The sequence below is a fragment of the Gouania willdenowi genome, chromosome 14 (genome assembly GCF_900634775.1).
Source record: "Gouania willdenowi chromosome 14, fGouWil2.1, whole genome shotgun sequence".
Lineage (NCBI taxonomy): Eukaryota > Metazoa > Chordata > Actinopteri > Blenniiformes > Gobiesocidae > Gouania > Gouania willdenowi.
Genome location: NC_041057.1, coordinates 28,349,930 through 28,366,670, shown reverse-complemented (window position 1 = coordinate 28,366,670; position 16,741 = coordinate 28,349,930). Strand labels below are relative to the sequence as shown.

The 16,741-nt window shown below is 37.3% G+C and overlaps 1 protein-coding gene across 1 annotated transcript in view; it reads right to left on the bottom strand.

Moving 5' to 3' along the window:
* ankfy1 (ankyrin repeat and FYVE domain containing 1) overlaps positions 1-16,211 on the bottom strand; it is a 34,320-nt gene extending 18,109 nt beyond the window's left edge. The window contains exons 1-8 of the mRNA XM_028466812.1: positions 16,159-16,211; positions 9,957-10,173; positions 7,518-7,636; positions 7,122-7,257; positions 6,878-7,001; positions 5,863-6,012; positions 3,810-3,975; positions 1,408-1,612 (exon numbers count right to left, since the gene is read on the bottom strand). Of these exons, the coding sequence (XP_028322613.1) occupies positions 1,408-1,612; positions 3,810-3,975; positions 5,863-6,012; positions 6,878-7,001; positions 7,122-7,257; positions 7,518-7,636; positions 9,957-10,173; positions 16,159-16,168 (1,127 nt within the window). The 5' untranslated portion in view covers positions 16,169-16,211. The remainder of the gene's footprint in view (positions 1-1,407; positions 1,613-3,809; positions 3,976-5,862; positions 6,013-6,877; positions 7,002-7,121; positions 7,258-7,517; positions 7,637-9,956; positions 10,174-16,158) is intronic.
* Positions 16,212-16,741: the final 530 nt, after the last annotated feature.

Below are 16,741 nucleotides of genomic sequence, written 5' to 3'. Positions count from 1 at the left end.
TCAATCAAAGCCAGTGGTTAGTGCAACAGCTGTTCTACCTCCACTATACAGGACGTTGAGTGAGAAATAATCTGCACATCATTAGTGAAGCTCTGGTGCTTCATTGCCAAATGAAGCCTGTTCCGTGTGCAGATGTCCATGCGTGTGTAATAAGTTTGTGTGCGCGTGTGAATGTCCGCATGTTTATGCATCCGTCCATCCACTCTTTTCATTACATCCATGTCTTCTAAGACTCTTAATAAATAAATAAATAGTCTCGGCTCAAGTCCGGGTGGCCATCTTGGATTATGTTGTCACCAGCACGTCATCGCGACAGGACGACCAGAATTAAGAGTTTACAAGATTGAGGAAATATTTAATCAGAATTAAAATCACAATAAACCAGCCACTTAATTTGGATTTAAGTTTAATTTTGGAATTACATTTGCATTTGGAATTAAGTGTTTACAATGTCAGTTTAAAGATGATTTAACTTATATTCTGAATTAAAAGGGAATTAAAGCTCCCACGTAAATGGAGCCAATGTGTCCATTTCCACCGCGTGCATATATGGTCCGTCACTGCTGAGTAACAACTGTCAGTCCACAGCCCTCCAACAGAGATGCAGACCTATTTTGGCCGGAGGTCAGAATTATTGGATTATTTTCTTTTCAAAATAAAATACTGTTGAAGATGGATTGTATTTCCATCCATTTTCCGACTGCCTTGTACAGCCCTATATCCACTTTATATGACTTATATATAATTAAAATAAATAAATAGAATAATCCATGTCACTACAATTTATATCTATTTTTTAATAGTAGCTTATTTTAAATTACATTTTTTATTTTTGAGTTTATTATCATTTATTTTGTTGCCTCACAAGAATTAAAAACACTTTTTCTGAAAATATTGATAAATAGTTCTAAAAAAACTGAAATAAAAAATATATATGTAGAAATGACAGAATTTGTAAAAAAATAAAATAGATTGTATAGGGCCCTACTCTAGTTCCTTTTCAGGGTGATGGGGGTCTGCTGGTGCCTATTTCCAGCTTTTTTCATGCACTAGGTGGAGCTACACCCCAGACAGGGCGGCAGTGGATCATATTTAACATAAATATTGACCTTATCCATGATTGGAGCACAATGACCTCCACAAAAGAGGAAGATTGGAGTGGATTTCCTTCTGTTCCTCTACAAGGACACAATCAGCTTTGTGGTTCTTTTTGTGTTCACTATAACTCACTATATCGTATGATTACGCAGGATTTAGCGAGATCTCTTGAGTCCTTGCTGCATTATTTACACAGACACAGACGGAGGCGGTGGGGATTGAGACACGGCAGATTACGCAGCAGTTTCGCAGTGGAGACGTTAGAGAGTAGTTATGCATCCAGTGGAAACCCAGTGTCAGGTGACGTACCTGCCCTTGCTGTTCTGCATGTTGGGGTTGGCTCCGGTCTTCAGCAGAGCCTCGGCTATCCGTGCCATTCCGCTCATAACGTCCGACGAGTGTTTTTTGGGGCTGAAAGAGCAGACGAGGTGCAGAGGCGTCTCCACGGCACCGACTGTGGCGGCGTTCACCTGAGCCGAGTGACGAATCAGAAAAACTGAAGCAAATTCATCACCTAGGGACAAGAATGAGAAAAATATTAGGGCTAAGGGCTCTGCTGTTGCGAAGCTCACAGGGCTGTTTACACACTTCTTAAAGGGACAACGTCCTGAAAGGTTTAGCAACATTACATAACTTAATCACTCATTTCAGCCTTAATGAAGGAAAAAGTCAAAAGTGGCACAAAATGTTGATATCGTGCTACTAGTGATTAATAAAAGGGTCTTTGTCACATTTTTATCTACTGACTTTGACCCATTATTGTTTTTCTTGTAAAAATATATTGAAAAAAAATGTAAATAAATGGACTTGGTCCATATCACCCAGACCTAATGTAGCCAAAGCAGTAACGTTTTATCTTGTAAAACATATTATTGTCCAAACTGTGGAAAATGAGGGGTTCGAAAGACTCCTTGAAGGATTTTATTAACATGAGTGTTCCCTCAAAAACAAATGGAAATCACTAGACTGATACGCTGCCTTGTTATGTAGCAAGTGATGCTAATGCTAAACCACTTTAGTTAAACAAAGTAAAAAGACTGTGACTAAAAGAACTTGAAGTTTTGCATGTCTGCCTTTTTTTTTTGATGTTCATTGTACTTACATTTTTAAAATGTTTGAAAATTAACTTGACCTAAATGATCTTTTATCCCTTTTTCCCATCTAGGGCGATGATTTTAAGTAGGTGAATTGGTTTGTTTTATTTAATTGGTAAATAACTTTACAAAAGTCTAAATAATAGGAATGAAAGGAAATCGTATAAAATCAAGACAGTAATTTTACAAAGAAAAAAAAAAATCATAATATTGCCCAACTCTAATTAGAGCTGGGACTTAAAGCAGAACTAATTAACTTTTGCTTAGTGCTCCCCCTAAAGGTCTCTTTTGGTTATGTCACTGTCGTAAACACTCTGCAGTAGCTCCTCCCTCTGCTTCAGTGAGATGGGCAGCGGGAGGCATCCTAAAAGTACTGGGGCGAAATTAAAACACTTAATCTTGAATGAGCCTACATTTTGAGTAAACACATCCTTTAGTAACTCAGTAAGTTGGTCATTCATAAAAAGCGCTGTTTATGATAAGGGAAGTGATCAGCCAGTTGTCTCCCCTGTCACCCTGCTGCGCGCGCACACGCGTTCCCTGGGAATGACGTCACTGGAGCGATGAAGTGACCAAAAAGCACCAGTGTTTAATTTAATAATAAAATAAAAAAAAAGCACCACTGTGTTCAAGCGACTCATCACAGGGCATTTGAAGTGAGTGCAGGTGAACGCACCATTAGTTTGTATTGGGCTGCCGTAAAGCAGTACGTCTTGCCACCAGGTCAAAGGCAGGGAAGTTGCAAGTGCTGTTTTCTGGGCAAAGATGCCAATCACCCCATAAACACTTTTATTACCCCCACAGGGACTATGAGAAGGATTTATTAAGATGAAAAGGTTAATTTGTTTTGCTTTAATCGCGATTAATAAATTACAGAAATATAACAAAGAAATAACGCAGTTAATCACTTTTTTTGCACTCAAAACAGCACAGAACATTTCTTATTTCACGAGTTCCCGGTATACCCAGAATACTGATGCACAGACCACAACGCAAGGGACCGGAGACCCAGAGGAGAAGTCATTGCTGTGCTTCGTGGGCGTTAATTTAAGTTTTTTGTAAGTTGTACGCAAATTGTGCAAGCAAAAATTTGCCAATCCCTGGAGCTCTTCTCGGCTCTGTTAGCACCTTAATGCTAAACATGTAGCAGCTAGCATGGACAATGGTCCTAGTGGAAGCAGAACCACACTGTCTCCAAAGATGACAGGGTTCAGAACCAAAATGAACAAAGTCAGTGGAGTGGACAGTCAACCATTCTCAGTGGTAGAGGATGTGGGCGGGGCTAAAAGCGCTGCTACAGATCTGACCCAACTTATCAACTGTTATGTAGAAAGACTATTTCAAACTAAATTCATCACCTTCATCAGTTGCTCTGTTTATTTCATGATATCCACAGATATTCTAATTATTTTGCAATGTTCAGTTTACACTTCTCTGGAATGTTCTGGACTAAGTGCTGTTTTTTATTTTAATACAAAAATACATTTGTTTAAGAAAGTTTATAATTAATTAGATTTTTATTTTTTATTTTTGTCGAGTCCCACCACTAAAAAACATATTGTATAATGAGCGTTTCCTTCCACAACCATAAACCAGAGAAATTGTGCAGCCCCTGACCTCTTTGAATGGCCTTATGCAGGAGGCTCCACCCACTCTGATCCACCATGTCCACGTCAGCCTTGTTGTTCACCAACGTGGTGGCGATACTTTCCAGTTTACGGGAGAGTGCCAGGTCTAGAGCCAGATCTCCATTATTGTCCACTTCATTTAGTTTACCCGGCAACTAAAAAAAAAAAAAAAAAAAAAAAAAAAGAGGATAATCACACAAAAATATTTACATTTATTACAACACAATCAATAACATTTTAATATTAGTAAAATAGCAATGTGCAAAATATTCAAACAGGTGAGAAAAATAATTGAAATATACTTCAAACATAACATTTTGTTCATAAAAGCTCAAACTAATCAATCTCTGGTGTGAGAAGCTTTTACCTTAGAGTAACTAAACCCTGAGGTGTGTCTAGGATGAAAATAAATTATAAATAAAAAAAGCCTAATTTTGGGGTGTGGCTCCTGGAGCCGTTAATATTAAGACACGCCCATTCCACAGTATAAAATCTATAAAGATATAGATAAATAGTTTTCTATTGTCATTGAACAGTCATAACTAAATTTGTAGCAGCTTGGACTGGTGTTACCACACATAAAAATACAATAAAAATGTAATAAAATGTCTTAATATACAAACTACAGTCTAAATAATTCTTTAAGAAAAGGTTAAAAGTATATATTTAATACATATTAAAAACAGTTTTTATCCCACATGGGTTACCAAATTCAACATCAAAACACACACCTAAAGTGCAATATGTTGGGGGAACAGTGAAATAATGAAAGTACGTATACGTGTGATGGGTTTTAACTGATTTTTATTACTTATTTATTGTATTTGTATAATTGTGTTGAGACTGAATGGCACTTTTAAGACTCGTACCTGTTGCAATGACAATAAAGATACATTCTATAAAAAGACAAATAAGGTACAACAGTGGAAAGGCTACAAAGTGCAAAGTAATCTTTGTTTGCATAATGTGGCTCTTTGACTCTTATGCAATGGCTCCTTATAGCTTTAAAAAAAAAACTATTGAAATAAAGTTATATTTTACAGAAGCCATTAATGACAAAATCAAGATATAACAATTTGTTAACCTAAGATAAATCATGTTGTGCAATGACTCAGCACCTTCCTACTTCACCTCCTGCATCATGTGCTATCAAATTCAAGTTATTTTTTGTAGCCTTTCAAATACATTAACTAAAAAAAAAATCTTCTTTATATAACATTGTGTTCATATAAATTAAGAATTTGAAGATGCAAGATACTGTTTTATTTATTGATGTCAATTTATTTTGTTTTAAACTGTTTTTAAGTTGCCATTTACATGATCAATAAAAATCTAATTAAAGTAAATAAAACATTCTATATAATTTTAACTGTATAGAATTTAATACACTGTATTGTCTTCATTGAGAAGGTATTTTTTTGGCTCCAGGAGGACTTTAATCCAGGTGAGATGAGGTTAAATGGTTCCTTATAGAGTAAAGGTTGCAGACCCCAGACATAGAACAATCTATGCTATGCTAACTACCTGCTCAACGCTCACTTTATCCCTCTAATCACAATTCTCTCAATCCAACATACTCTCCACAGATTCTCGAGTTGACCGGTTTGAGTTTTTATAGGAAGGGGAGGAGCCAACAGTGACATAAGCAACATCAAACCACCATTCTCAGCCAATAGCAAAATTTGATTGTAATGGTTGGGTTTCGACTCATAGAATGCAGTCACTGACATTTTTACAACAAAATAGATCAAATTGAAATACTTTGACTAAAATGTCATGAGTCGAACTAGAATAAATAACCAAATACATTTGTTTTTAGCAGAAAAAAAGTGGTGTTGGGGATTAGTTACTGTGAAATGTAGAGATCAGGCTACTGTAGTGGTTTAATACGGTGGGAGTTTTTGTTTCTCTTTACTTGATTATGGCTCATGACACCTGCATTTTTTAGCATGAATGAAAGTCCTTGTGAAGACCTTGTAACGCATTTCCACCTCTTCTCACCAAAGTGAGCGTCTACAACTGCGTATGTGTGGGAAACAAACCTGCGAGTCCATCTCAATGAGATACAAAAAGACAACGTCTTCTCGCTCTACTTTGATGGCTTTGTGGAGGGGATACTCCGTTTTAGATTTGATCATCTTATACAACAGTTGAGCACTCATGGTGCTGAAATCCTCTTTCCTCAGATCATCCTGAGGAAAAAACAAAGAAAAAAAGGAAACACCAAAGAAAGGCAACACAATCAGTAACACAATTAATCAATCAAAAATATTAGGGCCCTAGAATTAACACTTTAACAGAATAAGGCATAGAATTGACCAATAAAAATGCAATCCACTGTTAAATACGGAAAGTGACAAAATGTGAATGAACGCCGTCATAGTGAGGCGAAGGACGTTTGTCTGGAGAAATGTTTCCAGGGGTCGTTGATTCCATGCACCCTCTGCACCCCTCCGGATCCCAAGCTAAACAAGTGGAAGCGGCCACCCAAAATACCGCTTAAGACTACCGAAAAACTACACAACTCATCACTCACTCTTTTTACAGTCTCTACAGTCTTTATAGTACTTGCTCCGTCTCAAACTCTGCTCAGAAAACACTTTAGTGTTCAGATGTATTGAAGTACAGATGCTCCGTGAGTCCGCGGACAAGTTGGTCCATTTCCAGACAAGTGCGCGTGCTGAGCGCAGTGTTGGCTTGCGTCTTTACAACATCCTGTTTTGGTTCAATTACAATTCATAAACCTGATATGGGAATTAGGCTTGCCCCGCCTTCCATGTAACAAAAGACTTTTGATTGGTTACCTTCCAAAAAAGAAACTTAGTTTGTGATTGGATTTCCAGCTGAAAATGGTCCAAAAGTGCATTTCCAGCCAAAAATGTGTCTTTTTTTTTTTTTTTACACACTCAAGATATTCACTTGTTTTCAGGTGAGAAACAGCGTGTAAATGTGAGATATCGTCAAAAAAACATGCACATGAGGTTTTCCCATGTCATTTTGGGGCCCAATTAAAAAATAAAGAGAGAAATTTTTTAAATGGTAAATTGCCCTACTCACCCAGTGACTTGCTATAATCTCCCCACAGTAGTTCATCAGAGTGGTGGCATCGAGTTCCTCAGCCGTTTGGTAGAAACGAATACAGTTCCTCACATTCACAGAAGACATCACACCTTTTTCACACCTGTCCCAGTGCAGGGGAGAAGGTTTGAAGACACAGAAATACTGATGCTCCCATCGAGGGTTGAAGTTGTAGAGTCAATGTTTTCATTATGTTTCATAATTACTCATCACACGTACTGACCTCTCTCTGAGCAGCTGGAGCTGGAAACGGTTTGCCAGCTTCATCAACTCAAGAAGAAAGGCGTCGACCTCACTGAGCTCCAACTCATCAGTGTAAACCCAGCGCAGCATCGCCATGGCAACCTCAGGTTTACAATCTGAGAATCAATTGAGGATAATATTCAACATTTAGATGGATGAACTTTATTGATCGCCATGGGGGAAATTCAGGAATGACATTGAGATGTAAATCAAACTAAACACAAAGATATTAAAAACTGTTATTGTTTTTAATCTGCTCTCCATGCAGCTAAAAACAAAACTTTGGAAATATGTTTTTAATATTTAACATTTATGATAATAAATAAATCCATCAGCGTCTGTTGAGGTTATTTCTTTTACACTGAGGCTCGCTCACCAGATAGGTCCAGTTCCGAGGTGGAGGCCAGGTTGGTCAGACTCCAGACATCACTCCGTGCAGCTAAAACAAACTTATGGGCACTGAGCTGCTCACCAGCAACTTTCACTTTCAGGTCACTGTAAAACAAAACAAAGCAAATTCATTTAGAACGCTGAATATTATAGATATAAGGCTTATACTACAAACCTTTGATACATTATCAATCAGCTCAAACAAGGTCATTTACAGGTAGCAACAGAGAGAATGGTAATGTACTGTATAACTCAAAGGTTTTGTTCATTTTAAAACTCAATACGTTCTTACAGACAGGAAAGGTTTGGGATTTTATTTGGGCAGTATAATCTTAAATGGTCAGAAAGTAAATATTACCAAAAGTAGATAAAGCAATACTTAAAAAAAAAAATAAGATGCAATTATGAAAATAAAAATGCTAAATTAGAAACACTGCTTAAAAAAAGAATGATTCGGTGATATATCGCAATATTTCAAACTTTGTCATGATTTAAGTGTGAAAGGTGTTTCCAGCTGCCCCAAAGTGCTCTGCAGGAGGCTTGGCAGGCAGGAGATCCTTCACCTGTAAGTGATAACGTGTGGGACGAGTCTGTGTGTCATTGTGTTGTGTAATTACCATTACATATTTTACACATCTTAAGTTTAGAGATGTATAAAACATTTGGAATTAATGTTCATTTGTTATTGCTCTTAAATCTCAGGTCCCTTTATGCAACAAAAATACCTCCTTTTTTATACACTTATTAAAACCTTTTTTTATATATAGCATTTATTTGTGTGTTTTTATGTTATTACAGATGTTTGATAAAGCAAAGCCATTTAAAACTGTTTTATTATTTATGATTTTATATCTTATCAGCTCTGGGACATTTTAACTGAGAACATGTTATACACTTTTTGTACTGTTTTAAACTAATGTTCAGTTATGTACCTTATTGCGAAGTTTAGAAATGTTATAAAACAAGTCCTGGTAACAGTTTTTGATTTGGATTTAATGTTTGTTGTTATTGCTCTAAAAAATGTTCCCCGTTAAACCGATTAATCGATTATAAAAAGTTAGATTAAACGATTACTAAAACAATCGTTTGTTGCAGCCCTAGCTGAGAGTATCTTCATGGTTTTGTTTTAAGATAATTGTCATGAAGAAATATGACTTTTTTTTACACAATGTAAGTGGAAGTAGTTTTTCTTATTTTGCACAAGGAGTAATTACTGAGTAGTAATGACTATCTGTATGTATGTAACTGACACAGGAGACGTGAGCATGTTGTGCTGTACTGAAAACAAATTCCACCAACTCTGTTCTGTGGCCATTAATAAATGATTCTGATTCTACTGAAGTTACATCATTTTCAGTTTAGTCTAATGTCTGCGTTTGCCAACAAATCACAGCTTAGTAAGTCCAGCAAGTTCATTTTGTCTTCTTGTTAAATATATATGTATGTTACGGTTTCATTTATTTATACAACTTTTTCCTCAGGAAATGTACTTTGATCTCCTGACATGTTTCGACTGACACATCAAAGCAATTAGTAGATGCCTCTGAGGAAGACAGTCAAAACATGTCAGGAGATCAAAGTAAATGTCCTAAAAAAAGTTTTCTGAATAAATGAAACTTTAACATATTATGTCAACTGCCAGTCTTCTTCAGAGGCGCGATCGCTTTGATGTGTCCTTGACTTCCGCATAATAATTCCAGCAAGTTAATTTTGTCTTCTTTTTAAATTACGTATGTGTTACCATTTCATATATAAATAATAATGATGGATTTTATATAGCGCTTTATACTTCATACTTTACAGAATGAAGGCATTATTCTTTCACTACACATTTAGTGGTGGTAAGCTACTATTGTAGCTACAGCTACCCTGGGGCAGACTGACAGAAACAAGACTGCCATAGTACGCAATCGGTCCCTCCGACCACCACCAACACTCACTCACACACTAAATTCATACTAGGCAATGTGGGTGAAGTGCCTTGCCCAAGGACACAATGACATACCACTGGAGCACCTGGAATTCTCAGTGGTCTCCCATCCAACTACCAACCAGGCCCAGACCTGCGTAGCTTCAGAGATGTAACGGGATTGGGCCATGACAGGCAGGTATGGCCATTGCATAATATGTTACACCGTTCCAGTCATTCAGACAACACTTTCACATATTTAAAAAGGCAAAACGAACATGTTGAAATTGTTACACTGCCATCAGCAGATGCCTCTGATGAATACTGGCAGTTGACAGTTGAAACATGTCAAGAGATCAAAGTAAATTTCCTGAAACATGCTAAATCTCAGCATATCGGGCAAAAACCCATTATCGTGCATCTCTGGGCAGCATATAAATTATCGTAACGCATGTGGTTTATATATATTTTTTTGGTCCCTCCCTTGGGTGAATACACTGAACAGTAACACCCTACCTGTACTGCTGCTGCTGGTAGAGGTCAGAGACGATGTCTAGCAGACGGCTGATGAAGGAGTCTCCAGCTGCAGGGCTGGACGCTCCCTGACTCGGGGCCTGAGCGGCCTGAGCAGCCAGCACGGCACAGCGCCGCTCTGTGTCGGCCAGCTTCTGCTGCATCTTCACGTACTCCTGCCTCAGCAGGGCCAGGTGCTTCTGCAGCTTGGCCACCTCCTCTGTCACAAAGCAACACACACACACACAAGTAATGAAGCCAGACTCACGATGACTCAAGTCAACAACAATTTAAAGTTTAGAATTACTTTTGGAATTCCTGATAAACACTGATATCACTGTAAAATCCTTTTTTTTTTTTTTTTATACAAATTCCGTTTCAATTTTCTCTAAATTCCGTGTTTTCCGCATACATTTTTTTAATTCCTTTGTTTTTTTTTTAGAAATATTAGTACATTTTTTCAGAAAATACTAGTTTTTAACTCCTGTGAGGAAAAAATAAAAAATAAAGCCACAATTAAGCAAAAAATTATGTCAAAAAAAATAATTAAAATAATGAGTTAGATACAATTAAAGGTATATACAAGTTGTACTGACAGATTATTCTGACTGCTTTTTAATTATTTATATGTCATATTAAGGGTGTGTGATCTGACGATATTAGATGTTAAGGATTACAACATGATGACGATCTCCCAAATCACGGAGATCGTAGAACCATCTGTTGTTCACATTTTAACCCTTGCGGTGCCGTGTCTGTGTCACAAGTCTGTCATCCATACACAGAACATTCAATGGTTTTTTTTCTCTGCCAAATCACACCATTTGCTAGTCAGCATTACAGACATTACAGATTATTAAGCGCTTAAACAGGGAAGAAGGACGCTCCGCTCCCTCTCCCCTCGTCCCCCCAGTGCACGGACACACAGACTTAGCTGTGCTGCTTCCTCCGTGTTAGCGTCTGTCTGTCAGAGGCTCAGTGCAGATGTCTGTCTGTCTGTTAAACTGCATCAGTTCTGAGTGTTGAAGCACTGAAATATGTTTGAGAAAACACTGCATGTGTTTCTCTTCTATAACTAACACTCTGTCGCTGCGCTGTAGCAGAGATCTGCTGCTGCTGTAGCTAACGGAGCTGTTTCCACATTCTTAAAGAGACAGTGTCCTGAATGTGATTTACTTTAAAAGCGACTTTCAGCAACTCAGAGTTGCCCTGAAAAAAGCAACACTACATAATTTAATCACATTTCAGCCTTAATGAAGGAAAAAGTAAAAAGTGATACAAAATGTTGATATTGTGCTGCTAGTGATTAATAAAAGGGTCTTTGTGGCATTTTTCTCCACTGACTTTGACCAATTATTGTTTTTCTTGTAAAACTATTTAAAAAAATAAAATAAAAAATAATAAATGGTTTATATCACCTATTGCCATTTTGAGGAAAAATATAGATATGAATATTGGTCCATATCACCCAGGCCCAATGTAACCAAAGCAGTAACGTTTTATCTTGTAAAGGATATGATTGTCTAAATTGTGTGAAATGAGGGGTTCAAACACTGCTTAAAGTAGGATTTTATTAATATGAATGTGTTACCTTAATAACAAATAGAAATCACTAGACTGATATGCTGCTTTGTTATGTAGCAAGTGTTGCTAATGCTATACTACTTTAGTTAAACAAAGCAAGAAGACTGTGTGACTAAAATAACTTGTCAGCCTTTTTGTTTGATGTAAATTGTACTAGCAACCAGTTTGGAAAAAAAAAAAAAAAAAAAAAAAAGATAATTACCTTGTCCTAAATGATCTTTTATTCCTTTTTTCCATTTAGGGCGGTGGTAAATAACTTTAAATTAGTCCAAATGATTTGAAGGATTTTACGGATTTAATTTTGATCAATTTAATTGAAATTAACCTAATTTAAATTAAAAATATAATACGGAATAGTTTGATCGAAAGTGGGCCGCTGATTTTATGCAGAAAAACAAGTAATTTTGACATTATTGTACCCTAGTTTACACTTCTAAATATACATAAAATACTAAATGTTTGTCACTTATTGCTTGGATATTGTCAGTTTCTGACATCAGTCCCAACAGGATCACTCTAAACTTCCCAGATTTTCTGACCAATTTCTATTTAATAAAGGGAAATACGCAATAACTTGAGGAAAATGTAAGGATTTTTTATGTAATTTTAATGTAAGAATTTTGAGGTTTTTCCAACAGTTTAACACTAAAAATGACTGCAATTAAACTGAGCCCCTACAATTACTGAGTTTTATTGTTTTTTCTGTCATTTCTACTTTCTCCTGTGAGCTTAACTGAATCCTCCAAAAGGCCAGATTTGGCCCGTGGGCCATAAGTTTGACACGTGCTTTAGAGCATCCAAATAGGCCCACGAAAAAAAGTCAAAATCACGCGGGAAACAGTTATGGGACGGAAGCTCAGGCTTGATCACCCTGTAGCTGGCCACCTTTGATGAGAGTGTCTAGTGTTAAGAAGTCTGTAACACCTTGATTCAAAGGAACACTAATGATTTGGGGGGGTGCCAAAATATCAATACGATATATCGCAACGTTTTGTCTTGCTGTACGTTATCAATTCACTGGCACCAAATATTGATTCACTTATTTATATTGCAACATACAAGACATGATGAAAACAATATATACTGTATATATATATACTATATACACATGATACAGAGATAATGCAGTATATACACAGTACAATGAGACAATAAGTGAGGAGTGGTTATTTACAAATGTACACTGTGTGTGTGTGTGTGTGTGTGTGTGTGTGTGTGTGTTAGAAGAGCTACTGTGCAGTTTACATGTTTTACTCTCCTGACATTCATGTGAATCTGATTGACAATGTTTTGTAATTCCTGTGAAATGGATTCAGTGCAGTCAATACATTTTTAATTTTTTCAGTGACAGATATCGTAATATATCGTGGACAAAATTTCCCGCGATATATCATTATCACTGGATCATGATAACGTTGTTATTGACAGGGAAACGTACATTTTACAGAAAACATCTAAGCACCTGACTCAAGAATTCTCCCTTCCGCTGCCGTGAGTTCGAATCCCGCTTTTGTCATAAATATTTTTTCATTTTATTATATTTAACACGGCAAATTCCACCTTTAAAAATACATATACAAAACAAAAAAAACATTTTAAGGTATTCTTTGGTTTAGTGCTAAAATAAAAGGGTTAGCAGCAGGTTGGCTAAAAATAAATGAGCTAAAATAAAACTGATGGTACTTTAAGTCACGTGGTGCACCTATTACATCACCTAAAATGGCCATTGAGGGGGCGCTCCGTACTGAAAAAGGGGGAGTCACTTGATACTTGACGAATAGCCACGGGCTAAATTATTTGACTTCATTACTGGAAAAATCTGTTTTTCAAATTCCAAAACTTTTTCAGGAATTTCATGACCGTGGGGACCCTGTACATTTTCATGGTTTGACTTTAGAGGGTAAGATAAGGTTTCAAACTTTCAATTTGTGCAATTGTTCTATTTTCTTTATTTGATAGAAAATCCACCTTGCGCTTATGTATGTATGTATATATATATATATTATTAAATATAAAATGCCATACTGACCATACACATGTTTCATTGAAAAAGAACATTTAAAGATAGTTCATTTTTGCAGATTTGTTATAATCCAGCCACATTGGAGGGTTTTCTAGCATGAACCACCTTTTTAAGGTCATGCCACAGCATCTCAGTAGGATTGAGGTCAGGACTTTGACTAGGCCACTCCAAAGTCTTCATTCTGTTTTTCTTCAGCCATTCAAAGGTGGACTTGTTGGTGTGTTTTGGATCATTGTCCTACTGTAGAACCCAAGTCAGCTTCAGTTTGAGGTCATGAACAGATGGCCAGACATTGTCCTTCAGTATTTTTTGGTAGACAGCAGAATTTATGCTTCCATTTATCATAGGGAGGCTTCCAGGTCCTGAAGCAGCACAACAGCCCCAGACCATCACACTGCCACCACCATATTTTACTGTTGGTGTGATGTTCTTTTTCTGAAATGCGGTGTTAGATGTAATGGGACACAGAGTAGACCTTACAAAAAGTTCAACTTTTGTCTCATCAGTCCACTGAATATTTTTCTAAAATTCTTGGGGATCATCAAGATGTTTTCTGGCCAAAGCGAGATGAGCCTCAATGTTATTTTTGCTTAGTAGTGGTTTTGGTCATGGAACGCTGCCATACAAGCCATTTTTGCCCAGTCTCTTTCTTATGGTGGAGTCATGAACACTGACCTTAACTGAGGCAAGTGATGCCTGCAGTTCTTTAGATGTTGTTGTGGGGTCTTTTGTCACCTCTTGGATGAGTTGTCGCTGCGCTCTTGGGGTAGTTTTGGTCGGCCGGCCACTCCTGGGAAAGTTCGCCACTGTTCTGTGTTTTGGCCATTTGTGGATAATGGCTCACTGTGGTTCGCTGGAGTCCCAAAGCTTTAGAAATGACTTCATAACCTTTTTCAAACTGACAGATTAATATTACTTTTTTATCATTTGTTCCTGAATGTCTTTGGATCTCAGCATGATGTCTATAGCTTTTGAGGATAGGTCTACTTCACTTTGTCAGGTAGGTCTTATTTAAATGATTTCTAGATTGAGAACAGGTTTGCAGTAATCAGGACTGGGTGTGGCTACAAAAATTGAACTCAGGTGTGATCAACCACACTCATGTTTTAACAGGAGCTGGGGGGCAAACACTTTTTCACACAGGGTCATGTTGCTTTGGATTTTTTTCTTACTCATTAATAAATACCTTCATTTAAAAACTGCATTTTGTGTTGACTTGTGTTATCTTTGACTATTGTTTAAATTTGTTTGATGATCTGAAACATTTAAATGTGGAAAATGTGCAAAAAAAAAAGAAAAAAGTAAGAAATCAGGAAGGGGGCAAACACCTTTTCACACCACTGTAACTCGACTGAGCACTAACTACATCTTTCATATGTATTCATATTTGTGAGTTTGAATGCTGGAAAGTAAATCAGATTTTAGACAGAGCCCATTGGTGACTCTTGTGGGCACCTCACATGGTCCATGCGGGCTACCTGATGCCCGCGGGCAGCGTGTTGGTGACCCCTGCTCTACAGAGTGATCTCCATACTTCATGATTCAGCTGAGCTTGTGCAGAGTTGAACTGAGAGGCCCACTTCCTTCCTTTTAGCCTGTAAAGTTTTAGTGAAGAAATAATGCTGAGGCAGCACTAAACTATGTCCTCCCTTGTAAAAAGTGCACGGGGCAGAGCTGATGGTCATGAGGAACGTTAAAAAAAAAAAAAAAAAAAAAAAAACCACATGACCTGCTTCTCTAAGGAGAGAAGCAGCTTTATTTATACTGGTTACACTCACTGACATTTACTGTAGGCTTACATTGCATCATCACTTTAAAATGGTAAAATAAATTATATATATATGAAAAACACTTTCCCAAAACAGAGAATGACATATCTACTTGCTGGTTTTCTATGGTGAAATTAAGAGATCTGCAACAGAAAAAGTATTTGATAAACAGTGGCACAGAGCACAAGGGCGGTTTCCCACACAGGGATGTGTCTGATCTTGTCAGTGATGATAAAAGTAAAGCAACCAAAAACACACTATCATTTCCTTTGAGTGTCTTCCTATAAACATAGCTCTGAGACACTTATCTGGACTTTTTCTGCCTGGATTCACATCCTAAATATCTGCAAGCTTCAGTAAAAGGTGGTGCAGATGACACCTGTCATATACTTACTACTATGTGGGAGCGGCGAATCCCAACTAATCATGATCACTAGGTCACACAGTTTGATCAAGACATGCAGACTGATCAGAAGCTCAGTTTGATCACCATTAACAGTCAATACCAGCGTTATGTACAGGGTGTGGAAGATGAGATCGATCATTTAAGACGCACATCATCCATTAAGTGGCTCTAAAAGGTTCCCACAGTCCATCCCAGCTGAATTCCTCCCCTGGCTCGGCAGTGTTAGCTTTAAAACACCAGCTAGCTACATTAACATAGCTAAATGTAACATACTGTGCTGTCCGCCAACTTCAGTCTTTCTATAACATAGTTAACTCAACAATGAGGTCATTAGTAAACTCAGCCCACCAGCCTAGTACACACACACACACAGAGAGAAATGAAGCGAGAGTGTCAAATAGCCCCAAAGCTTTCCCCCTTTACCTTCCGCCATGTTGCTGAGCCACGGCTCCGGGCCTGATGGAAGCTCTCGCGATATGACGAGCCGCGAGAGTAGCATGCGGAGGTGCTGCGTTCACGGCCTCACAGAAATACGACAACTCAGTGAACGGGGAAACTACACAACTTAAATCACCTGTACAAGTAGTCACACTGGGGCCACACAAACCAAAAGGCTTAAGAAGCTTATATGTTATGTTTTTAGATGTTGGGGGAAGTTTACTAAGGCCGCTGTGACACCAGAATTAAAACGTTTACATCTGAAAGCAGGGTTGGGGTCAATTATAATTGCAATCGCGTAATTGGTAATTAACTACAATTATAACACAATTACTGAAGATGCAGGAGGCAAAAATTCAACTTTTGTAAATATTTTATATTTTTTTTGTTAAAAAATATTCCCATTCATTTAAATTAGGTAATCTCCCTTTCAACCATTCATTTTTTAAAAAAAAATATTCAGCTGTCTGTTGTCTTCCAACTGTTATCGCCAATGTATATATATCTTTACTTGCCATAGTAACAGTTGTTTTGATAATGCAAAAAAAAAAAATGGGTGATAACAAAT